Raw genomic sequence first — 27,103 nt, 5'->3', positions numbered from 1 at the left:
GGCATAATTGATGGAGGCAAAAAGTTCTATAGGAATTAATTTTTAAAATCACTTAATTGTGCTTTGGTGATCAAAGTGAACTCAGACTTTGTGTAAAGACTCTGAAACAAGAAGCAGTGAGTCCAAGAGAGATGTCCTGGGAAAATAATCACAAGGAGGACACTAAGGAGCAACGTGGGCAGAATCATAATTCTTATGTTAGTTACTGGTCAGAAATAACACCAGCTGTAATAGAAGAGGAGACAGGGAATAGGATTCCATTCTCTCTAAAGTCTGTATGGCTTTTTGTTTATCAGTACATAGAGCGGAATCTGTATTATTCTCATAACAAAATGTAGGTTGATTCATTCTCAGAAATACTTTATGCCACTTTTTTTTTTTTTTTGCGGTACGCGGGCCTCTCACTGTTGTGGCCTCTCCTGTTGTGGAGCACAGGCTCTGGACGCGCAGGCTCAGCGGCCATGGCTCACGGTCCCAGCCGCTCCCGGCACGTGGATCCTCCCGGACCGGGGCACGAACCCGCATACCCTGCATCGGCAGCCGGACTCTCAACCACTGCACCACCAGGGAAGCCCTATGCCACCTTCTTAAACTCCAGAATTAAAGACTGATCAAGTGACATTCATTTTTTTATATGTAAGAGTCAAATACAAGACCATTAACTTAGGCTCTTTATAAAATTCTATCTTAATACGTTTATTCTACTTAGGTATGTAGGCACATTACAAAGCATCATGGTTTTTTCCCTTCTCTGAATACATATAGCGCTTTAAATCCCCACCATATTACTGTATATTCCTTTCTGTTTTCACTTGCAATTTGTGAATTAATTCTGTCCCTTCAGGTGGTCTGAGAGTCTCTTGAAGACAGGAATTATGTGTTATTATTATCTTGCATAGTAGAATAACACAGTAACTAATCCAAACCTTTATAATACAACTAAATCCCCACCATACATTAAATTCCTTCAAGGGCAGCATAGAAGTTTAAAAAAAATCATTTTACGTATGAATTCTTTTATCTTCTGCTTTTTCTTCTCTTTCATCTAAGATATCCCTCCAATATCAGAAAAGAATGTAGCTTCCTCCTTTCTAAAGCCAGTTTTAGCACTGGTTCAGCTCAGTGCTCAATTCACTGTAACTATAACTAACAATCTATGGACTAGCTAAGCTCTTAATATATATTTTTTTAAGCTTAGGAGAGTAAAGGGAAGAGGAAGTCCTCTACTGAGAGTGATTCTGTCTCCTTCTGTAGGAGATGGTTTAAAATTGAAAATTTTCTATTTCCGGCATTCCAACAGTGAGAACATCCTTTCTAAATATGATGTTAAATAGATTTTGACTGTGTTGTTTAAGAAAAGAAAGAGAATATCTTTAGACCTATACCAGCTTAAAGACTGCAGATACTCATTTATCCATTTCAAGGTTCAGAGATGCAAAATTTGGTCGTCTAGCTCAATCTCCTCTTCCAAGTAAGGAAATAGGCCTCGTAGAATTTGTGGCTCTGCTATTGTTCTCCAAGGTTGGAGTCAGGGACTTGAATTAGCCCAGATCTGCTACTTATCATTCTACATCAACCTGGGCAAACCAAAGAACTTCTGGATTAAATTTATTTAACTAGAATAGATTTTCTAAAGTCCCTTCCATGCCTGTATGGCGATTCTGACTTTTTTATTCCACTTCTTTTACAGTGGACCCACAACTTCTGTTCTATTGTAGCTGGCTCTCTTTCCAGACTAACTCTATGAACAGTGCAAACACGCACACACAAAATCACACACAGTAGACTGGGGCACGCTATATGGCTTATTGAGTGGGTGCTAGTGTTAACAATAAGTATGGATCCTCCAACTGCTCAAGCAGCTGTGAAAATCTGTTTCAACTCTTCGCCACAGTCTGCGTGGGCCGTACTATCAGTTCTGCCTTTATGACACATATTAACTTTTGCCCCAGTTTCCAGCTCATCAGCCTTTCTGACTTCAATTGACAATTGTTTTTATTTTCAATAAAGCAAGAGTATATCCATAAAACTGGTAAACACCCTTTCTTTTTGAGGATTTTTGAAGTCAATGACTCAAGTTTTACAAAAGTTCTATGAGAATAATAATTAATAGATAATATATGTGACAAATATTTCTTCCAAAATATATGCAAAGAGCCAAGTTTTTTTTTTTTACATCTTTATTGGAGTATAATTGCTTTACAACGGTGTTTTAGTTAGTTTCTGCTTTATAACAAAGTGAATCAGTTATACATACACATATGTTCCCATATCTCTTCCCTCTTGCGTCTCCCTCCCTCCTACCCTCCCTATCCCACCCCTCCAGGCGGTCACAAAGCACTGAGCTGATCTCCCTGTGCTATGCGGCTGCTTCCCATTAGCTATCTACCTTACGTTTGGTAGTGTATATATGTCCATTCCACTCTTTCGCTTTGTCACAGCTTGCGCTTCCCCATCCCCATATCCTCAAGTCCATTCTCTAGTAGGTCTGTGTCTTTATTCCTGTCTTAACCCTAGGTTCTTCAAGACATTTTTTTCCCCTTAAATTCCATATATATGTGTTAGCTTACGGTATTTGTCTTTCTCTTTCTGACTTACTTCACTCTGTATGACAGACTCTACGTCTATCCACCTCATTACATATAGCTCAATTTCGTTTCTTTTTATGGCTGAGTAATATTCCATTGTATATATGTGCCACATCTTCTTTATCCATTCATCCGATGATGGACACTTAGGTTGTTTCCATCTCTGGGCTATTGTAAATAGAGCTGCAATGAACATTTTGGTACATGACTCTTTTTGAATTATGGTTTTCTCAGGGTATATGCCCAGTAGTGGGATTGCTGGGTCATATGGTAGTTCTATTCGTAGTTTTTTAAGGAACCTCCATACTGTTCTCCACAGCGGCTGTATCAATTTACATTCCCACCTTTTCTCCACACCCTCTCCAGCACTTATTGTTTCTAGATTTTTTGATGATGGCCATTCTGACTGGTGTGAAATAATATCTAATTGTACTTTTGATTTGCATTTCTCTAATGATTAATGATGTTGAGTATTCTTTCATGTGTTTGTTGGCAGTCTGCATATCTTCTTTGGAGAAATGTCTATTTACGTCTTCTGCCCATTTTTGGATTGGGTTATTTGTTTTTTGGTTATTGAGCTGCATGAGCTGCTTATAAATTTTGGAGATTAATCCTTTGTCAGTTGCTTCATTTGCAAATATTTTCTCCCATCCTGAGGGCTGTCTTTTGGTCCTGTTTATGGTTTCCTTTGCTGTGCAAAAGCTTTGAAGTTTCATTGGGTCCCATTTGTTTATTTTTGTTTTTATTTCCATTTCTCTAGGAGGTGGGTCAAAAAGGATCTTGCAGTGATTTATGTCGTAGAGTGTTCTGCCTATGTTTTCCTCTGAGAGTTTGTTAGTTTCTGGCCTTACATTTAGGTCTTTAATCCATTTTGAGCTTATTTTTGTGTATGGTGTTAGGGAGTGGTCTAATCTCATACTTTTACATGTACCTGTCCAGTTTTCCCAGCACCACTTATTGAAGAGGCTGTCCTTTCTCCACAGTACATTCCTGCCTCCTTTATCAAAGATAAGGTGACCATATGTGCGTGGGTTTATCTCTGGGCTTTCTATCCTGTTCCATTGATCTATCTTTCTGTTTTTGTGCCAGTACCATACTGTCTTGATTACTGTAGCTTTGTAGTATAGTCTGAAGTCAGGGAGCCTGATTCCTCCAGCTCCGTTTTTCATTCTCAAGATTGCTTTGGCTATTTGGGGTCTTTTGTGTTTCCATACAAATTGTGAAATTTTTTTGTTCTAGTTCTGTGAAAAATGTCAGTGGTAGTTGGATAGGGATTGCATTGAATCTGTAGATTTCTTTGGGTAGTAGAGTCATTTTCACAATGTTGATTCTTCCAATCTAAGAACATGGTATATCTCTCCATCTATTTGTATCATCTTTAATTTCTTTCATCAGTGTCTTATAATTTTGTGCATACAGGTCTTTTGTCTCCTTAGGTAGGTTTATTCCTAGATATTTTATTCTTTCTGTTGCAATGGTAAATGGGAGGGTTTTCTTGATTTCACTTTCATATTTTTCATCATTAGTGTATAGAAATGCCAGAGATTTCTGTGCATTAATTTTGTATCCTGCTACTTTACCAAATTCATTGATTAGCTCTAGTAGTTTTCTGGTAGCATCCTTAGGATTCTCTATGTATGGTATCATATCATATGCAGAGAGTGACAGCTTTACTTCTTCTTTTCTGATTTGGATTCCTTTTATTTCCTTTTCTTCTCTGATTGCTGTGGCTAAAACTTCCAAAACTATGTTGAATAACAGTGGTGAGAGTGGGCAACCTTGTCCTGTTCCTGATCTTGGTGGAAATGCTTTCAGTTTTTCACCACTGAGGATGATGTTGGCTGTGGGTTTGTCATATATGGCCTTTATTATGTTGAGGAAAGTTCCCTATATGCCTACTTTCTGGATGGTTTTTATCATAAATGGGTGTTGAATTTTGTTGAAAGCTTTCTCTGCATCTATTGAGATGACCATATGGTTTTTCTCCTTCAATTTGTTAATATGGTTTATCACGTTGATTGATTTGCGTATATTGAAGAATCCTTGCATTCCTGGGATACACCCGACTTGATCATGGTGTATGATCCTTTTAATGTCCTGTTGGATTCTGTTTGCTAGTATTTTGTTGAGGATTTTTGCATCTATGTTCATCAGTGATATTGGCCTGTAGTTTTCTTTCCTTGTGACATCCTTGTCTGGTTTTGGTATCAAGGTGATGGTGGCCTCGTAGAATGAGTTTGGGAGTGTTCCTCCCTCTGCTATATTTTGGAAGAGTTTGAGAAGGATAGGTGTTAGATCTTCTCTAAATGTTTGATAGAATTCGCCTGTGAAGTCAACTGGTCCTGGGATTTTGTTTGTTGGAAGATTTTTAATCACAGTTTCAATTTCAGTGCTTGTGATTGGTCTGTTCATATTTTCTATTGCTTCCTGATTCAGTCTTGGCAGCTTGTGCATTTCTAAGAATTTGTCCACTTCTTCCAGGTTGTCCATTTTATTGGCATAGAGTTGCTTGTAGTAATCTCTCATGATCTTTTGTATTTCTGCAGTGTCAGTTGTTACTTCTCCTTTTTCATTTCTATTTCTATTGATTTGAGTCTTCTCCCTTTTTTTCTTGATGAGTCTGGCTAATGGTTTATCAATTTTGTTTATCTTCTCAAAGAACCAGTGTTTAGTTTTATTGATTTTTCCTATCGTTTCCTTCATTTCGTTTTCATTTATTTCTGATCTGATTTTTATGATTTCTTTCCTTCTGCTAACTTTCGGGGTTTTTGTTCTTCTTTCTCTAATTGCTTTAGGTGCAAGGTTAGGTTGTTTATTCGAGATGTTTCCTGTTTCTTAAGGTAGGATTGTATTGCTATAAACTTCCCTCTTAGAACTGCTTTTGCTGCATCCCATAGGTTTTGGGTCGTCGTGTCTCCATTGTCATTTGTTTCTAGGTATTTTTTTTATTTCCTCTTTGACTTCTTCAGTGATCACTTTGTTATTAAGTAGTGTATTGTCTAGCCTCCATGTGTTTGTATTTTTTGCAGATCTTTTCCTGTAATTGATATCTAGTCTCATAGCGTTGTGGTCAGAAAAGATACTTGATACAATTTCAATTTTCTTAAATTTACCAAGGCTTGATTTGTGACCCAAGATATGATCTATCCTGGAGAATGTTCCATGAGCACTTGAGAAAAAAGGGTATTCTGTTGTTTTTGGATGGAATGTCCTATAAATATCAATTAAGTCCATCTTGTTTAATGTATCATTTAAAGTTTGTGTTTCCTTATTTATTTTCATTTTGGATGATCTGTCCATTGGTGAAAGTGGGGTGTAAATGTCCCCTACTATGAATATGTTACTGTCGATTTCCCCTTTTATGGCTGTTAGTATTTGCCTTATGTATTGAGGTGTAGGGTATATAAATATTTACAATTGTTATATCTTCTTCTTGGATTGATCCCTTGATCATTATGTACTGCCCTTCTTTGTCTCCTGTACTAGTCTTTGTTTTAAAGTCTATTTTTTCTGATATGAGAATTGCTACTCCAGCTTTCTTTTGGTTTCCATTTGCATGGAATATCTTTTTCCATCCCCTTACTTTCAGTCTGTATGTGTCTCTAGGTCTGAAGTGGGTCTCTTGTAGACAGCATATATATGGGTCTTGTTTTTGTATCCATTCAGCCAATCTGTGTCTTTTGGTGGGAGCATTTAGTCCATTTACACTTAAGGTAATTATCGATATGTATGTTTGTATTCCCATTTTCTTAATTGTTTTGGGTTCGTTATTGAAGGTCTTTTCCTTCTCTTGTGTTTCTTCCCTAGAGAAGTTCCTTTAGCATTTGTTGTAAAGCTGGTTTGGTAGTGGTGAACTCTCTCAGCTTTTGCTTGTCTGTAAAGGTTTTAATTTCTCCATCAAATCTGAATGAGGTCCTTGCTGGGTACAGTAATCTTGGTTGTAGGTTCTTCTCCTTCATCACTTTAAATATGTCCTGCCAGTCCCTTCTGGCTTGCAGCGTTTCTGCTGAAAGATCAGCTGTTAACCTTATGGGGATTCCCTTGTGTGTTATTTGTTGTTTTTCTCTTGCTGCTTTTAATATGTTTTCTTTGTATTTAATTTTTGACAGTTTGATTAATATGTGTGTTGGCGTATTTCTCCTTGGATTTATCCTGTATGGGACTCTCTGTTCTTCCTGGACTTGATTAACTATTTCCTTTCCCATATTAGGGAAGTTTTCAACTATAATCTCTTCAAATGTTTTCTCAGTCCCTTTCTTTTTCTCTTCTTCTTCTGGAACCCCTATAATTCGATTGTTGGTGCATTTAATGTTGTCCCAGAGGTCTCTGAGGCTGTCCTCAGTTATTTTCATTCTTTTTTCTCTTTTCTGCTCTGCAGTAGTTATTTCCACTATTTTATCTTCCAGGTCACTTATCCATCTTTTGCCTCAGTTATTCTGCTATTGATCCCATCTAGAGTATTTTTAATTTCATTTATTGTGTTGTTCATCATTGTTTGTTTCACCTTTAGTTCTTCTAGGTCCTTGTTAACTGTTTCTTGCATTTTGTCTATTCTATTTCCAGATTTTGTATCATCCTTACTATCATCATTCTGAATTCTTTTTCAGGTAGACTGCCTATTTCCTCTTCATTTGTTAGGTCTGGTGGGTTTTTATCTTGCTCCTTCATCTGCTGTGTGTTTTTCTGTCTTCTCATTTTGCTTATCTTACTGTGTCTGGGGTCTCCTTTTTGCAGGCTGCAGGTTCGTAGTTCCCTTTGTTTTTGGTGTCTGTCCCCAGTGGCTAAGGTTGGTTCAGCGGGTTGTGTAGGTTTCCTGATGGCGGGAACTAGTGCCTGTGTTCTGGTGGATGAGGCTGGATCTTGTCTTTCTGGTGGGCAGGTCCACGTCTGATGGTGTGTTTTGGGGTGTCTCTGGCCTTATTATGATTTTAGGCAGCCTCTCTGCTAATGAATGGGGTTGTGTTCCTGTCTTGCTAGTTGTTTGGCATAGGGTGTCCAGCACTGTAACTTGCTGGTCGTTGAGTGAAGCTGGGTGCTGGTGTTGAGATGGAGATCTCTGGGAGATTTTCGCCGTTTGATATTACGTGGAGCTGGGAGGTCTGTTGTGGACCATTGTCCTGAAGTTGGCTCTCCCACCTCAGAGGCACAGCACTGACTCCTGGCTGCAGCACCAAGAGCCTTTCATCCACATGGCTCAGAATAAAAGGGAGATAAAGTAGAAAGAAAGAATTAGTAGAAGTAGAAAGAAAGAGAGAAAGTAAAGAAAGAAAGGAGGGAGGGAGGAAGGAAGCAAGGAGGGAAGGAAGGAAAAAAGAAAGAAAGAAGATAAAGTAAAATAAAATAAAGGTTTAATAAAATATAATAAATTTATTAAAATAAAATATAATTATTAAGAGGAAAAGGAAAAAAAAAAAAACAACAGACGGATAGAACCCTAGGACAAATGGTGGAAGCAAAGCTGTACAGACAAAATCTCACACAGAAGCATACACATACACACAAAAAGAGGAAAAGGGGAAAAAATCATAAATCTTGCTCTCAAAGTCCACCTCCTTAATTTGGGATGATTCGTTGTCTATTCATGTATTCCACAGATGCAGGGTATATCGAGTTGATTGTGGAGCTTTAATCCGCTGCTTCTGAGCCTGCTGGGAGAGATTTCCCTTTCTCTTCTTTGTTCTCACAGCTGCCAGGGTCTCAGCTTTGGATTTGGCCCCACCTCTGCGTGCAGGTTGCTGGAGGGCGTCTGTTCTTTGCTCAGACAGGACGGGCTTAAAGGAGCTGCTGAGGCGGGGGCTCTGGCTCACTCAGGCCGGGGTGGGCGGGGGGAGGGAGGGACACGGAGTGCTGGGCGGGCCTGCGGCAGCAGAGGCCAGCATGACGTTGCACCAGCCTGAGGCGCGTCGTGCGTTCTCCCGGGGGAGTTTCCCCTGGATCCCAGGACCCTGGCAGTGGCGGGCTGCACAGGCTCCCCGGAAGGTGGTGTGGATAGTGACCTGTGCTCGCACACAGGATTCTTGGTGGCGGCAGCAGCAGCCTTAGTGTCTCATGCCTGTCTCTGGGGTCCGCGCTTTTAGCCGCGGCTCGCGCCCGTCTCTGGAGCTCCTTTAAGCAGCGCTCTTAATCCCCTCTCCTCGTGCACCAGGAAACAAAGAGGGAAGAAAAAATCTCTTGCCTCTTCGGCAGGTCCAGACTTTTCCGCAGACTCCCTCCCGGCCAGCCATGGCGCGCTAACCCCCTGCAGGCTGTGTTCACAACGCCAACCCCAGTCCTCTCCCAGCGCTCGACGGAAGCCCGAGCCTCAGCTCACAGCCCCGCCCACCCTGGCGGGTGAGCAGACAAGCCTCTTGGCTGGTGAGTGCTGGTTGGCCCTGATCCTCTGTGCGGGAATCTCTCTTTGCCCCCCGCACCCCTGTTGCTGTGCTCTCCTTCACGGCCCCGAAGCTTCCCCCTCTGCCACCCGCAGTCTCCACCCGCGAAGGGGCTTCCTAGTGTGTGGAAACCTTTCCTCCTTCACAGCTCCCTCCCTCTGGTGTAGGTCGCGTACCTTTTCTTTGTCTCTTTTTTTTCTTTTTTCTTTTACCCTACCCAGGTACGTGGGGAGTTTCTTGCCTTTTGGGAGGTCTGAGGTCTTCTGCCAGCGTTCAGTAGGTGTTCTGTAGGAGTTGTTCCATGTGTAGATGTATTTCTGGTGTATCTTTGGGGAGGAAGGTGATCTCCGCATCTTACTCTTCCGCCATCTTCCCAGAAGCCCCAGAGCCCCACGTTTTGTACATCATTTCATGATCTTGAAATGAATGTAATGTAGTTTATAGCATTTCCTTTAGCCCTTGTGAATGCCTTCCTCTTAAAGAAAACTAGCATTTTAATAGATTTCCTTTACTTTGACACATTTTCCCAGCTTGAAGTTAATTTTTCAAGATTTGAGACACAAAGCTTCTGTATAGCATACTTCTTTCACAATTGCTAGTTTTCTCTAAGTTTGAAAGTAAATTACCTATTAGAATTTCAATAGATAGAACCCTGGAGCAGCCAGTTTGAAATAATGAAGTGCCTTTGTGAGCACAATCACTTTTTAAACATCTCTGGTTATAGAACAAGTAAACCAAATGTAGCAGACTTTTTAATCCAACAAGATAGCAAATGTTCAGAAAAAACAGAAAGAATGTCCTTGGAGTTCTGTCATTTTTCTGGTTTGTGTGTCCTTTTTTAAAAGCAAAGACTTTGGCTTTATACTATTTTAGCACATCATTTTAGGAGTTTCTAGGCCTGTTTTAGCACATATAGAACAGAAACACGGCTTTTTAGAATTGTACAGATGAATTCCAAAGCAACCTGAGAAGGCCTTAGAACAGGAAGTGACTTAACAATCACCTGAATCTTTTTGAGGGGAACATATTTGCCATTAATTCCCATGCAAAAGTGAAGCAACGTCTAGGTCAGCATCTATTAATGACAATTTCTCCCCTAGATAGCTGTTACAGGTGTTGAATTTTTAAAAAATGGTTTGTAATTTAGCAGGTGTCACTAGCAACTTTCCAGAAAACTTAGTTACCTGACATTTTTTATTGATTTCTCTTATATTAGAAAATGAAATGTCAGACACTATTAATTGCCTTTTTAAAATAAGTAGTTACAGCAGGAGTAATGGGTAAATGAAAGTACTTCCTGTCTAATGCACAATAGATGTATTCATTTAAATGTATTCAATTTAGATGAATGCAGTATGTCTGTATTCATTACAGTTATACATATCTGTGGGCTGAATTGACGGAGTGGTAATTACTACCTTCATAAATGGGACACTATTGTCAGTCTGGGGGAAGAAAACTCATTTTCTTATCATATTTTACACACCCACAGCATAGACTCATTCTAAAATCTTTCTTTCAAATATAGAAATTTTACCCATGAATTTCCAGTGGATCTAATGATTATAAATATGGTCTGTCAGTAGTCCTGCTTTTCTCAAGGATTGCTGAGGGTTGTTCTCTCTCGTGGAAAATGACAGAACGGAATTGGGGATCTCAAGATCTCTCCATACAGAGGAGCCCTCCTTGTCATCTGGCCCCACCCCTGGAGCTCAGCCATGTACATTACATAACATGGATTAGATTATTTTTATGTCATGCATTGCTTTTCTTTGAGTTCAATGAAGGTAGAACTATAAAAATGTGATTTCGTTGTACACTTATTTTCTAAATACTAGACTATTTTTTAAGAGTGTTTTTAGGTTCATAGCAATATAGATCAGGAAATACAAAGAGTTCCTGTATACTCTCCCCTAATTTTATATATAGTTTCCCTTATTATGAACATTTTATATTAGTGTGGTGGGTGAGTGTGTTACAATTGATGAACTGAAATTGATGTGTTATTATTAGTTGAAGTCTATATTCCACCTTCGGGTTCACTCTTTGAAGTGTACAAGTGTATGGGTTTTAACATCACCATACTCATTTCAGGTTTTCCAGTTCTCTCCCCTTTAGCACAATAACTAAACAGGAAAAAGGTCAGAAAGAAATTAAATGTATTCATTCCTTCACTCACTACATTTATTCATTCATGAATTCGTTAATGGACGTTTGTTGGGCATGAACTCTAGGCCAAGGACTGCTATTTAATGGATTCGACCTTGTCCTTGACCCTGGGTAGATTTACATATATATTTTCATGTACTCTCTTTTTCTCTCCCACCCAAAAATATTGCCTGTTTTTACTGGTGAGGGCTGGGATGTTCTGTGTAAGAGACTGGTAGTCCTTGCATCTTGATGGGCTCATACTACACGGTGTCCAGTAAATCTCATTGGTTTACATGTATTTTACTGTTTCATTAGTTGTTAAAAATACTCTGAAAACCAATCCATAACCTTTATGAACTTGTGCAATGCAGCATCTGTATCCCATTGGTAAGCAATATGGAAATTATATGTGCGCCTTTTTTCCTTTATGGCAGACATGCGTAGTTAGGTAATAAAGCAATAGCTACTGTTATGATTATTTTAGGGTACACCTGGGACTGCATTATATACTTGTGTGTTTTTCTGGTAGAGGAACTGTATATTAATTTATGCTGAGGAAGATGAAGTTGGTGGTGTAGAATACTGATGAACAATGTTTCTAACAGATATGCATGTGTTTTTCAAAAATAACCTCTGTTCAAATGCAGCCAATTGGGAATCTTCTCCAAAATAAGCAGTTATACAAGCAAACTTTAAATATTTAATTGTTGCTTCATGAACAGAAATGAAATCATCACTCTGGCATCTTGCCAGTAAGTCAGAAATTCATCATTCTTTCCAAATTAGAAACGATGCTGAGATGTTCCCAAAGCATGCCACCCAGTGATAAGTTCACATATTTAATGTGGTTGTATTCATCTTCTCATCTGGGCAGCTTGAATGAATCGCTAATAAGAGGGGAAAAGCTCTTTTTCAAATCCAGGAAGTGGCTGACATTATACCTACCTGGGCATTGCTGGAAAGGTCTAACTTTGGTTGTGTCCAGTTCAAGTCTGGGAAACCAACACTTGATTCTCAACAAATTTTAAGGAGAACTATTGATTATGGTAAGACAGGAGGAGCACTGGAAATCAATAATCTATAGTTCTGATTGTGAATCTGTATGCAGTTACCACCCTCTATTACTTTAGGCTAATTCTTCAGTAAGCTACTTAGACCTCAGAATCCGTATTTTTTTAAAAGATTGTTCCAAAAGTTCCATATGTTTAGAATCATACTCATCTGTTTATTCTGCCATCATTTCAGCAGTTTAATTCCCCGTGATATAATTCATTTACAGTGAGCCAAGCTATCTGTTACTTAGTGGGAAAAGCATTCTCTGGTTTTTATTCATTAATTTAACTTATTCAACAAATACTTACTGAGTTTCTTCTAAGTAACAAGTAACATGCTAGATGCTAGAGAATGCAAAGACCATATAAAAGAAGCCCGTCACATCTTGAGGGAAATCAATATTAGTAATATTAATGTTAATTAAGGGCATCCAGTGCTCTCTTGACTGTGTGTGGGATTTCTAAACAGTCCAAAAGTTAAAAACAAATTGTGAGTGCTTCCCTGGTGGAGCCGTGGTTGAGAGTCCGCCTGCCGATGCAGGGGACACGGGTTCGTGCCCCGGTCCGGGAAGATCCCACGTGCCGCCGAGCTGCTGGGCCCGTGAGCCATGGCCGCTGAGCCTGCGCGTCCGGAGCCTGTGCTCCGCAACGGGAGAGGCCACAGCAGTGAGAGGCCCGTGTACCGCAAAAAAAAAAAAAAAAAAAACCCTAAAGGAAAACAACAAATTGTGAGATAAAAACATCTGAAAATCATATTTATGGAAACCAAATTTGATTTTACTATCAGGGATTGTGCTTTCATATGAGACGGTGGGTTGAAGAGGATAAGGATTCCTATCACTTGCTTAAATTTTCATCAGAAAATGAAAGTTGCTTTATAGACTCATAGGAGAACGGTATTATTTTTTTTTTTAAATTTAGTGTCATATGGATACAACGATACCCATACATATAATACAAAGACACATACACACAAAATATCCAAACATCAAGTACCTACTTTTAGCATACACTGTACTAAATGCTTCCATGAAACTGATCTCATTTTATACTCACAACAATCCTTCAAGCTACCCACTACTCCCTTTAATTTATCCTGAGAAAACTGAAAATTTAAAGTTTAAACTGCTGTAAGAAAGAGGCTGAGATTCAATTTAGTCAGTCTTCAAGCACTATTTTTTTTCTCTATCACAAAAATAAAATAAATACATGAAGAAACCCCTCTAAATCAAGTTTCCCATTACCCAATCTATTACAAAGGTGCAAGGGGACAATGGGGACCAAAAGAGATTTTTTGAATCAGCGACAGCCACTTGATCAAAGGAGGAGGAGAATTCACTATCTTTGAGACAGGATTTTATCTGGGGCCCATGTAACAGAACAGGTTAGAGAATATTAGAATTCTTAAAGCGATCTCTTACACATAACAGTGAAAGGTCAAATGTGAACTTTCATGCAAAGAATGTGAATTCAGTTCTCAAAGCTCTGAGCTGGTATTGCCATCAGGGAGATATGAAGAACAGCAATTGATTTCTTCTCTTTCTTTTCAATAATCAAGGCACATATTCACAACCAGCAGAACAGGACTACCACCTTGTATTTTCCTAGCGCCCATCTCTCAGCTTCAAGAGCTTTATAGATTTTTAAAATTATAATTAGTCCTCTTACTCTCTCTGGGAGCAAGGGGCTCTGTATCATTCCAAATCTACCAAAACAGTTAGCAGAGACGGCTCAGAATTATGCAGCATCTGGATAAAGGCTAATTAGGGCAGCCATGAGCCTGGTGATTAATAGCTCTGAAGACAGGCAGATCTGAGTCTGAATCCAGTCTCTGCTCTTCAACATTGAGTGAGTTTCTAGATGTGTTTGTGCCTTGTCTTCCATGTCTTTATATGGGATAATAAGAGATGATACTTAGTAAAGTCGTTGTGAAGATTGAGTTAACAAACATGAAGGGCTTGGCAGATTTCTATTTCACAAAGAGAGAGCAATGGATTTTAGTGTGTAAGCATCATTACAATAATAAAAATAATTCAGTAGCAAACATATATATTTGTAACTAAGCACGTTACTGTCGTCGGAATACTTGCCACTTTACAGACACACTTGTTATATGCATGAATGTAAAATTCTTAGTGTGAAAAAGTATATTTACTCTCTTCGCACCCAAAATATTAATTATGAAAAGTAATTAATTACTATGGAACTCTTACTGAACTGCAACATAATTGCCCACTGGCAATGCCTAATGTTTTAAAAATGACTTATTAACTCATATTCAATTTATAATTCATTTTCAACATTTAATGGATCATTGAGAATGCTTAACAAGAAGTTTTCTTTTATTTCATAAATGTTATTTTTTCTATTAAACAAGCTTCCGAAGTCTCCTCTTCTAGGCAAACTGTGAGAAGGGAAATTTGTATGACTAGCAAATCAATGATACAGCTATACATCAAATGTTATATGTCTAATGTTATTATTATGAATTTTATTCACTTTTAATTTTAAAAATTTACTGATACTGAGAATAGGTGGCTATTTACTCCTTTCATGTTTACTCCATATCTCAATATATTTAAAGACTGTAATTATTTCAGAGAGTAAATCTCACCTCAATTTGCCTTCAAAGCTGTTTGACCAGTAAAAGTATCTTGTCATTAAACAAAAAGGCAAGAAATGCTGAGAACTTACAGCGTATCTAATGCTATGTGTGAAGAAGAGAGAGAGAGAAAAAATCTGACTTTTTCTTCAAATTATTCTTAACTAGTGTGAACTAGGTAAATAACAACTTATGATTATCACCGTATTGCAATTTATAGTGTTTACCTGTTCATATGTAATTATCCCATGCTAGACTGTAAAACTCTGAGGTAGAGACCTAGTAAGAAACTGATGATTACAGGTTGCTTAACAAGAGGTTCTTGACTGTTTAAGTGCTTGATAATAGTGGGATAAATGTGTGGTTAAATGAACGGATGAATGATTGAGTGGATGGGGCAGCGTGATACAACGGAAATTGCGCCCCTGCTTTACTGTTAGCTGATTTTATTCAAATCACGAAATTGCTAAACATCAGTTGCCTCTTCTGCTAAATGGTAGAATTAGATAGACTACATGATTCCTCCCCTACTAGTCTGAGACCTTACCCTCCAGCCTCCTGGCACATAGAGATGGGCCAACTCAGCTCCATCTCCACAGGTAGTCCAGTTTGACACTTCAGAGCAGGTCTACCTTATGCTGAGTAATACCATGGACCACTAAGTTATAGTTCTTTTACTAAAAGTCAGCTCCAGCTCTAATATCAGTTTTCAAGTTTTGCCAAGACTTCTTAAGGATTTTTGTTTTTCTTTTCCTCTATGATTCCTCTATCCTTACCCAACTCTTGGCTTGTAGTCTCCTTTGCCTTTTATTTCTACTCTCAGGCCTCAGTTTCCCCAGTCACTGCTGTTGGGTTTATGCTTTTACTTCTGGCTTTGAGGGACACACTGGATTGTGAACTCTGTATGTTTTGCTCATTGGCATTTATATCCCACCTGTGCATCCTTCCTCTCTTAATAAGGGGACTAGGATGTGCTGTGGGGATATCATTTGTCCCTTATAGGGAAGAGAAACGGGTATATCAGCACTATTTCCCGGCAAGAAAAATGAAGCAAGAAACAGGGCATGTAATTTAGTCTGATGGCTTTGTAAAATGTAAACATTTGTAGGAGATGGTATATGACTAAAATGTTGGTAGAACTCTCATAACATTTTTCATTGAGAGTCATATATTATAATATCATAACTAAAGGGTGTTTTAGAGATAAAAAATGTTTAGATATAGATGCCAAGAGTAACTGGAAAAGCTCCACCCCTGACCATTGAACTATTGTCAAAAAATCCTCTCCAAAATCTGGAATAATTAGAAAGCACATTTTAAACTACAGATTCACCCTGAATTCTCAGTCGCCACCCCTACTCCACTCCCAGTTAACATAGCTGAGGCAGAGTTGCTCAACATCCAAGGCACATGGCCAGTTTTCTGAGGCTGTTGTTCCTGGCTCATCATAAAGTAAGAAGAACTATGGGTAAACCAAAGTCGTCCCTGTTCCAATCCAATCCCTGCAATTATACTGAGAAAGGGCATAACAAATTTCTAGTGAGAAAGACTGGATGAAAAATAATGGTTTCCCCTGATTCTAAGTGTACTGCATCAAAAGATATGCTCTACCTCAATGCTCTACTGCTCCCTTAGTTATCAAGTGACTGTATTATCTCCATTCGTTGAGTAACTGGGTTTTTGTCTTGAAATCGGTATCCACATTCTCATTACTGGATACATCCTGTCAAGTAGCTTTTATTTGCCTCATTAGCCTAGAATGTAACCACATTTCTACGTCAACTCTCTTAGATAGGCAATCCAGATATTTTGTCTAGTTTGATCTTTGTTGATGTTACTCATGTCCTTCCTGCCTCTTGCCATGTGTTTTAGACACTTACATTTGGGCTTGAATCATTATGTTCCATGTCTGAATTAACTGCCCCATCACTTCTCCCAACCCTGTAGAATCTGCCTAAATTCCCTGTGTTTGCTTTCTTGTCTGGGTAGTGATAGCCCTATGATTTAGGTTTATGGCCTAAGTTCTTTTTATAGAAGGTTAGTCATTTTGGAGAAACAAAGCTGAAATCCATTCTTTATTTTGTTCACCCATTCTTTATGCATATTTATTTGGTATCCTCTAAGTGCCAGTCATTCTTTTATTTAGGCCTTGGGATAATAGAGAAGAACTTGCAGAATGGTAGGAGGCATGAATATGTAAGCCAGCATTATCTATTAATTTATGTAATGCATATTAAATAAGCACCTATTCTGGGCTAGACAATACGTTTGGCACCGTGGACACAAAAATGAATAAAACAGTTCCTGCCTTCAAAAGATTTATGGGAGCCATAGGCATGAAAACAAATCTTTTAGTATCATGTGGCATGTCTGCTAATAGAATTAAAGAGGGTAACATGGGAGCATGGATTGATATAAATGACACTGATGAGGTAGGAAGGAGCTTGTATGGTACATTAAGGGGATGGTGAGGGAGATGGTAAAGGGAGATGGTAAAGCACAGCTGTTTACTAACAAAGGAGGTAGGCATTAGTTATTTGAATTCAAATCCTTTCTGCACTTGGTAACTCAGTGACCACAAGTGTGTGATCTCTCTGAGTGCTGGTTGATGCATCTGTAAAATGTAGATTAAAATAGAACTTATTTTTATAGGGTCGTTGTGAGGAACAAATGAGATAATTCACATACTTAACCTAATACCTGGCACATTGTTTATGCTCAATAAGCATTTGTCACTGTTATTCTATAGGCAGTGAGAGAATTCAGGAGGATTTTAAGCAGGAGGATGATATGGCCAAAATTCTGTTTGAGATAGAGCATAGTCCAAATTTTAAGTGTAATAATTTTGAAAACTGTGCCGTACACTCATTGGCAATGTCTAGCAGGAGCTGATGCTTGTGGGAGAAGCTTAGGCTGGAGTTAGAGATTAAGGATAAATAAGGCTCTAACTATGGTATGAATGGGGTCACCCAGGGAGAGTGTGTAGAGTGGATAATTCAGTTGGCCGAAGATGGAATTGTGTGGAATCCAAAAAATGTAAGGGGTAATATCAAAGAAAGAAATGTCCATGAAAAGGACAAAGTAGGAATGATCATAGATGTGTTTAGTAATAACGTAATGGAGGCTTTCTCCTCCTTGAAATGTCATGGAAAATGATTCCCAGAGGGGGCAAAGAGCTGGGTGTTGGGAAAGGAGTAGAAGCTCACCAGTTTAATAAGGTGGGAAAGGCACTGTGTGCAGAGAGAATAGTAAGTCCCAACACATGATCTCAGGGAGGCTAAACGTGAGCAGTAGGTGAACAATGCAAAACAATGCAGTCAGTGCCCCAATAAAATATTGTTGTGGAGAGGTCTTACGGTGTTTCAGATAGGCCATTGGATAGGCAGAGGAAATGGGGATGAGTATTCCATTTAGGTGAGTCAGCAGAACCACACCTGGAAGTGGGTGGCAAGGAGAAGAATGAGTAATGACCATACTGCAGCTGAGGGCTCCTTTATGATAAGTCATTATGTGTTTATTGATAACTTAGGGATAAGGCTAAGCTGAAAGTTGCTTCCACAGTGCCATGAATTTCTGAAATGTAATGTGACTAACCATATCCTTTTAGTCACAGTAAAATTAAATACCAACTTGATTAACATGAGATCTGATTATGCTATTAGAGAGAAATGTAACCAACATTTTTGCCTTTTTTTTTTTTAAGGATTTTCCAGAAAAGGAGAAGTCCACAGCAAAGGCCCTGGAAGATGTAAAGGCAAACTTTTACTGTGAATTATGTGACAAGCAGTACCACAAACACCAGGAGTTTGACAATCATATTAATTCTTATGATCATGCTCATAAGCAGGTAAGTCGAAGTGGGAAATAGCCTTCATATTCCTGGGTTTATACCTTCAGAACACAATATATGCAACTGGCCTTATTTATCCTTGTCTAAGATGCTGAGGTAAAACCATTTTATACCTTTTTTTTCTTGAAGGTTGTGTTTTCTGTTTAAATATTGAGCGAAATACTTTTTCCTAGAAAGAATGTAAAACTGTAGGTTAACTTACAGATGATCCAAGGGTAGATTGACATTTATTTTAGAGTTATGTATGTGGGGGAACCAGGACCCATTAAAAATAGGGCCAGATTCAAAACCACCTAGCTACTTAGTGGCAGAACTAGAACACTGGACTAGTACTAGGACAGAATCTATCATAGAGTTCTTTCAAGAGTTCCAAGGTATAGGGAATACTAAGTCTTTGGGGAAAAAATTCTCAATATAAGGTTACATTTTCCCAAGAGTACCCTCTTAGGAGGATCAAAGTGATTACTTAATAAATGAACCATTGCAAACAAAGAAAATCTTGACAAAGGCAAAGTTGAGGGGTAATGGCAGGTATAAACACTTCACATTTCATTTTCTTTTTCTACACATGGAAGCTAAGATCCTCTATTTCTATCTGTCTGTGAAAGAGGAGGTTATTGTTCTCATCTGTTAAATTTTATCCTTGCTGCATGAGGTATGAGAATACTAGCCCTTTAGGAATTAGGAGTGTTAAATACCACTAAGAAAGAAATTCCACATAGCCAGAGGATTATGGCTAAGAGCCGAGACGGTGCACACCCCTAATATCTTTGAATATATGGGTAAGTCTCGTATATTCTAGACCTAGAATGTGTATTCAGAGTGAGCAGCAGTAAAGGTTTTGACTAGCATCACTAATATTTATTGAGCACATATAAAATATATGGCTTTGGGAGATGCAAGACATAATTTCTAACTTTAAAGATACAGCATGCATATATAATTGACTGGATGTCTCTGACAAGAGCAAGAACAATGGGATGAATTGTTTAGGACTATGATTCCCAAATCTTAGTGTGCGTAATCATCACTTTGGAACCTGTTAATAATGCAGATTTCCAGATTCTCCTTTAGATATTCTAATTCAGTAGTTCTAAGATGGAGCACAGGAGCTTGTATTTTGAAATGACACAAAAGAGAATTTTTCAATCATAAATAAAAATGAACTGTGTGGCTACTATCCAACTCCAATAGCAATCAGTCTTGTTTCATTTATAGCACCACCACTCACTTCCCCACCCCTGCTACCACCGTGCATTATTTTGAAGCAAATTCCAAACATTGTACCATTTCATCTGAAAGTATTTCAGGATGAATAATGACGCTTAAACAACATAGCCATCATCATACCTAAAAATTAGCAGTATCTTCGTATCAGTGGGTGGTCTTGTTTTCTCATTTGTCTAATAAATGATTTATAAATTTGGGTTTGTTGAAATCAGGATCCAAACCTATCATCACACTTTTGGTTGACACATCTTTAAGTTTCTTTTAATATGTATTTAAACTATGGGTTTTTCACTCCCTCTTTAAGTTTTACTCCTTGCAATTTATTTGTTGAAAAACTGTATTGTTTCACAAATTTGAGATTTTACTGAATACAACCCAGTGTTGTCTTTGCACGTTTTCTGTCTTCTATATTTCCTTTAAACTTGTTGTTACAGATAAAATCTGGTCAAATGCAGGTTAACATTTTTTTCTTGGTAAAAATATATTAGAGGGTGTGTTGTGTCTTTCCATAAGGAGGTGTATGATGTCTAGTTTTCTTTCTTTTTATGACTTGAAGTTTGATCGGTGGGTTCAGATACTATTGCCTTGATCCATCCATCATTAAGTACCCCACCAACCTTTATCCACTAATAGTTCTTATATCCATAGATGATCATTTGCTTAAACCTATTACTTCATTTGGAGTTGTAAAATGTTGATTCTAATTCTATCATCCTTTTGTCATTTATTAGATAGAATATGTCTATAACGGCAAACTTCCCCAAAGTATCACCTAACGTGAATTTTATGTAGGAGTGCTTCAGGCTGCATATTAAAAAAAAGTCACTCTGGAGATTCAGAGAAATAAGTGACCACAGAATGTCTCAGGGGAGAGTGACATTTGACCTGTGCTTTAAGTGTGCATGTGTAAATGTTGGAAAAGAGGCTCAAGATGGGATGGAATTCTTGAAAGTGGAAACACAAGGAACTAAGGTGAGGAAATGGAGGAGTATGAGGCCTCTTTTGAAAACAGTAGAAAGTATTGGACTACCAGAGGGTGAGTTCTCCACACTAGATCTGCATTCTACAGTCTGCCTTTCACTCTGCAATTCTGCCTCATCAATGTCCCTTTTTATCACTTTCCTCAATCTTATTTCCATTGGCTTTCCAACATGTTGATAAAACTACCTTTCCTCAATCTTTATATTCCATCTATTTGCCCATTTCTGTCTTTCTTTAGGCTTACTAACACTCTGAGATTCCTAGGCATACTCCTTGTTCAAACAGCGGTTGAGTTTCCACTGTGTGCTACTGTGCTGGCTGTTGAAAGTGGACGAATTTAATCCCTAATTTCAGGGAGCCTGTAATCTACCTAATCAATCTGTAGAATACATTGATTTAAATATTGTAGAATTTGTATATCTAGGATACTAAGAGAACATATAAAAATTATTTAAGAATGAAAAGATGACAGGTGAGCTAGAAGTCCTAAAGAATGAATTATAAGTTAGCTACGTTAGCCAAGAATGGAAAGTCCATTATGGTAGAACACCTATATCAAGGCATGGGAACCTGTATCAAGCATAACCCAGAGAAGTTGCAGAAGATTCACTGTGATCACTAAAGTCACCATCAGTCTCTTGGAGAGCTCTTTAAAAATCTTTGAAACTGTCCCTCATTCCTCCCATTCTTCTCTTGCAATAGACCTTGTTCTCATTCTTCCTTTTGCATTCTCTTTTCACCATTCATGTTTAATATCACTCCTGATTTTCTGCTAGGGCTTTCTAACTGGACTCCCTGCCTCCAGTATTTTCCCTTCTCCACACCAACCTATCCATTTTCAGCCAGATTGATCTTCCCGAACTACCATATTTATTCTATTGCTCCCCTCCTTGGAAAGCGTCAATGGCTGCTGGCTGACTTTTTTAAAAATCTGAATTACTTAGTCTGTCATTCAAAATGTCCACAGTTTGGCTCGGGCATCCATTTCCAGATTTATCTCCTGCAACCCCAGAATTTCCTTATAGTTTCTTAAAAGATTCATTATGCTTTCCCACCTGCTCTTATTGGCTCATAATCTTCCCTCTGTCTGGGATGCCTGGGGGCTGTATTTCAACATATACTTCAGTAGATTTAATACATAGACTGACAACTTATATCCAGATATAAAAAAAGCTGAGATCTCATGCTAAGCTGATTTAACAGCATTTTCCAAATTCCTTTTGATCAACACATTCATATTGTACAGAATTTTGTACATGCTGCCCACTTTGGGAAACATTGGAATGATTAAATTTGCCATAGACCTCATAAAACTGCTTTCTTAGATAAATGTTGAAATACTTCCATCTAAAGATTTATTTGGGCCCAAAATATTTTGAAAATTACCTGAATTCTAAATGAAACTGAGTTTACAATTTGCCTTTTAAATGAAACTGAATTTTAGGTACAAGAAATAGGAAATATGCACTAAAGTAAAATATGCAAAATCTTTTTTTTTTTCCTCCCAAATCCCAAAGCTAAATATTTCTACTTGGTTCTTGCTGGGGATTTGGATGAGAGTATTTTCTGGCCTAAGTAATATGAACAGTTGCCTTAATTTTATTTTCCATGTGGATTCAGAGTAAATATCTGGCCTCTTGTGCTGAACTTCCAACAATATGGTCTCTTGGTACACTTAGAAGTGAATCCAAATTCACATGGAATTAATTCTATTACTCATTAATAGAATAGTTTAGAACTAGAAACAGGGTAATCTGAATTACCTCTCTACCTCCTCTCATTTATAATTACTCAGGATCCTTCATTTTAATAAGTGATTTCTAAAGCTTTTGTGTTACCTTGTATCTAAATTGCAGTCCTATGTGTTTATTTTATTGCAAAGCTTATATTATTTACAGATTTATTGTAATTCTAGAGAAGCAAGCTAATATATAACTTTAAATAATAAAGTAAAATAATCTGGGATTCATAGCTTTAAAGTAATTCCATTGGACATTTAACAATGTTTTCTATAATTTAATAAAAATTGAGATATGTTTCTTGTAGAAAACGTTTATCAGTAACAAAGCTGATTTTTTTCTGTTTCTTCAACTAGGAAAAATTGAATTTCCAGTTTTGACAGCCACATTCTATACCTAACTCATGTTTTTGGAAATAACTCGATTGTTTTAGCTATTGCCTTGAACTTTTAAAAATTCTGTGTAAATGTTGAGCATTATTACTAAAGCAATTTGAACATGTATACAAATTACAATAAAGAGAGTTGTATTGGATAAAGAGAGTACTGTAACTATTAATACAGCTAACATGTCAGTAACAATTAATTACTTCTGAGACTACCAAGTCATAATCCCTTTCTTGGGACTATTAGCCGCTAATGCATAATACTGAAACAAATAATACACATCCTCACAAGCAGCACAAGTCTCTCCTGCCCCAGAGACATACTGGCTCATCTCAGCTTAGAAAAAACAAATGAACCGGATCCCCATACAATTAACCCATAAAAATACCTTCAATAATAAAAAACAAATCCACTTTCAGATCCTCCACATGTGACACTTAATCCTCCTAATCTTCGTTTGCTTCGCAATAGAATTTCTTTTCACTCTGGAGGAGCTGTTCACTTCTCAAGCCTGGATTTGAACTCCAACTGATTCATTCTTAAAATGTTATTTTGGACTCTCCCCATCTCTACCTGCTCAAGATAAAATAAACAAAACAGGGCTTCCCTGGTGGCGCAGTGGTTGAGAGTCCGCCTGCCGATGCAGGGGACAGGGGTTCGTGCCCCGGTCCGGGAGGATCCCACATGCCGCGGAGCGGCTGGGCCCGTGAGCCATGGCCGCTGGGCCTGTGTGTCCGGAGCCTGTGCTCCGCAGCTGGAGAGGCCGCAGCGGTGAGGGGCCTATGTACCGCAAAAGAAAAAAAAAAAAAAAAAAAAAAAAAAAAATAAACAAAACAGAATTATCTTTTGTCATCCTGATGCCAAAGGGAAAAGATTCCCAAAGCTGATAATTGAATTTAATCCAGTTATTCTTGCTTTGTTCCTACAATTTGATTTATATTTTATCCAAAGACTGCCCAATGATACATTTCAGCATAGTATATTTAAGCTACTAGTCATCTTAGTGTGGCAACAGGACTTAAAAGTATAGTTAATTTGTAGGCTTGGCAAGATTGAAGAAGAAATATAGACTAGAGTGTCTAGAATGAACACTGAGAACCATAAATGTTGGTAAAATAGAATAATACTTATTTCCTGCTGTATTTTGTATTCTATAAACCCAGGTTTCTGGTAGATTTTATATTTCTGTATCTGCGCCACCACCCTCCCCCAAGAATTACCCAGCAGTAATTGGAAACTCTATTAGCAAAGAAGTACAAAAGAACCAAAACTGATCTTAGCTTCTGAATCATAATTCACCTCTTCTAAAATACTGCTTTCACCCTGGCTAAGAGACCTTTTGATCTCAAGGTGAGCTCCCGACTGAAAAATAAATTTAAAATATATGTTCTTGTTCTTTCTGTTTTTCAGATGTGCTAAGTGATTTCCTGCCTTAGTATGTTTGCCATATCTCTTTCTTCCAGAGCTGTTTTTTCAGATGACTTTCAACTTTCTGATTCCTCTTTTCATTTGTGTCTTAGCTCAATGTCATCTCTTCTGTAGGATCTTTCCTTTGCATCCTAACTCAAGTTAGAATGTTGCCACTTCTCCAGATAATACCCTATTGGCACTGTCAGTGGTGGTTGGAGTCAGCCTACACTGGCTCTCCAGAGCCAACTGTTTAATATTCAAAAAAATTGTGAGCTGGTTCTTAAACCACTGGTAGATTGAAATCAGCCATGGTGGGAGATCCACACACACTACAAATAGGGCTTTATATGTTTCATTTGATTTTTCCAGAGTTGATATACCAGCACACCATACTGACCCTGCTACTCTGTCCTTTGTCATTATATTCTACCATCATTGACTAATCACTTCTTTTTTCCTTTATTGAGATATAATTGACATATATCACCATGTAGGTTTCAGGTTACAGCATGATGATTTTTTAATTTACCATTTTAATTGTTTAAAAGTGTACAATTCAGTGATTTTTGGCATATTCCCAATTTATATACATATATCATGAAGTGATAATTATGGTAGGTGTTGAGTTATTTGTTTTTGTATTGAGTTGTATGAGTTCTTTATATATTTTAGATATTAACCCCTTATCAGATATATAACGATAATATTTTTCCCCTTTCATAGGTTATCTTTTCACTTTGTTGCTGGTTGGGATTACTACTTGGGCACTGTAGGTCTGAACTCAGTCTGCCAAGATCCAAGTGTCGTTAAGACCCCTCACCCCAATTCTCTGTCCCCGTGGTTGAGCCCTGAAGATTCCCTTGCAATCTGGGGCAAGATCAGAGTAGGGGCTCCCACAAAGTGACCCACAATGCTGGGGGTAGGGATTGGTTGTCCGCCCTGGGTTTTCTTTGCTCATTGGAGAAACTGGAGGCTGTAGGGAGACCTCTCCATGTGATGCTGCACTGGCCTGGGGGAGGGACAATGCAATCAATGTGTAACTTCTTCTCTCACCTTCTGATTTAGTGTCTTGGTCTCTGTGGTGCAAGGGGTGCTTTAGCCTCACACCTGTGTTGTAGGATTTTCTCAGTGATGTCTTATTCTTGAATAGTTATTAGTTGTTCTTCTCCTGAGGGGGAACAAAGTCAGCAATCACCTATGTCACCATCTTGGTGATGTCACTCCTTAATCACTTCTTAGGTAGTTAGAGTGAATACTATAATGAGCAAAATTAGCTCTCTAATCCCAAGTTCTTTATAATTATTGAGCAAAGGCTGTCATGAAAACACATTTTTATATTTTAAGAAAATACTTGAGCCCATATTAATGCTGAAGTAGTGTTCCACTTGAAGAATTTTAGACTTTACTCTATGGGAAATTGCTAGTCTTCATGGGCTTTTAAGCAAGCAAATGCTATTATCAGATTTGTGATTTAGAAGAAAAAACCTAGAAGCAGTTTAAGGGTTGGAACACAAGGAAGAGAGCTTGGCTCTGCCGTCAGATGGGAGCCTAAGAGCCCAAGAGATATGACTGAAATATTTACAGCAGTGACAAGGAGAGGAAAGGAGAGGGGTACATTCAGAAGACTGTCAATGACTTACAACATATGAACACATGGTCTACCTCACTTGTAATCATATAAATACAAACTTGAAGAGTTTTTCAAAAAAATGGTGTCAAACATGAAAAAAGAATACTACCCAGTGTTGACAAGATGTGAGATAATAGATACGGTTAAACATTGCTTGTGGGGATATAAATTGTCTCAATTTTTTGATGTTCAGCTTTGGATTACTTATCAAAGACTTAAAATGTGAATTTTTCCTAGAACAATTCCATCTGGCATGTATTCTAGAAAAATAATCACATTAATTCCAAAGATTTATACATGAAGATATTTAAAATAGAAAAATACCAGAAGCAGTCTAAACATACAATGAAAATAAAGTGGCTAAATTATGATGCACATAAACTGAAATACTGTGTAAAAGTTAAATTACATTTTGGATCTATCTATCTATCTTATCTATCTATATATATATATATATATATATTTTTTTTTTTTTTTTTTTTTTTTTGTGGTATGCAGGCCTCTCACTGCTGTGGCCTCTCCCGTTGCGGAGCACAGGCTCCGGATGCACAGGCTCAGCGGCCATGGCTCACAGGCCCAGCGCTCCGTGGCATGTGGGATCTTCCTGGACCGGGGCATGAACCCGCGTCCCCTGCATCGGCAGGCAGATTCTCAACCACTGTGCCACCAGGGAAGCCCTGGATCTATATTTTATACAAAATTAATTCTTAAAAGGAATGCTTAGATACTTGTTTATATTAAAAATTAAGGAATATATAAGTATGGAACATTAAGTAATAGCATTTAATTACCATTTGGTCCATATCTTTTTAGATAAGTTTCTAAATACTTATTATCAAGTCATAAACTCTTGTATAAAACATAAACATGAAATGTGATTATACTATACACATTATTCTGCCTTCATATGTTTTCACTTATATCTTGTCAGTCCATAGGGATTTGTATTTTATTGTGTTAAGTCAATGATCAGAATTTATGTGACTGTGACTTGTAGATTTTTTTTATGTGACCCCCATAAGGTACTGTGATTACTTTATAATTATATTTTCTTTCTTGTATACCTATTATTTCCTGGAGTTAAAAACTACCTTATTTTTATATTTGCTCAAT

General features: G+C 37.9%; 1 protein-coding gene across 1 annotated transcript in view; it reads left to right on the top strand.

Moving 5' to 3' along the window:
- The window catches only part of ZNF804B (zinc finger protein 804B), a 502,873-nt gene that overhangs the window by 401,878 nt on the left and 73,892 nt on the right, over window positions 1–27,103 (top strand). Inside the window, exon 2 of the mRNA XM_065884313.1 lies at window positions 18,468–18,611. Within this exon, the coding sequence (XP_065740385.1) occupies window positions 18,468–18,611 (144 nt within the window). The remainder of the gene's footprint in view (window positions 1–18,467; window positions 18,612–27,103) is intronic.

The sequence above is a fragment of the Phocoena phocoena genome, chromosome 9, assembly GCF_963924675.1.
Source record: "Phocoena phocoena chromosome 9, mPhoPho1.1, whole genome shotgun sequence".
Classification (NCBI taxonomy): domain Eukaryota; kingdom Metazoa; phylum Chordata; class Mammalia; order Artiodactyla; family Phocoenidae; genus Phocoena; species Phocoena phocoena.
This window is presented reverse-complemented; position numbering and strand designations above follow the sequence as displayed.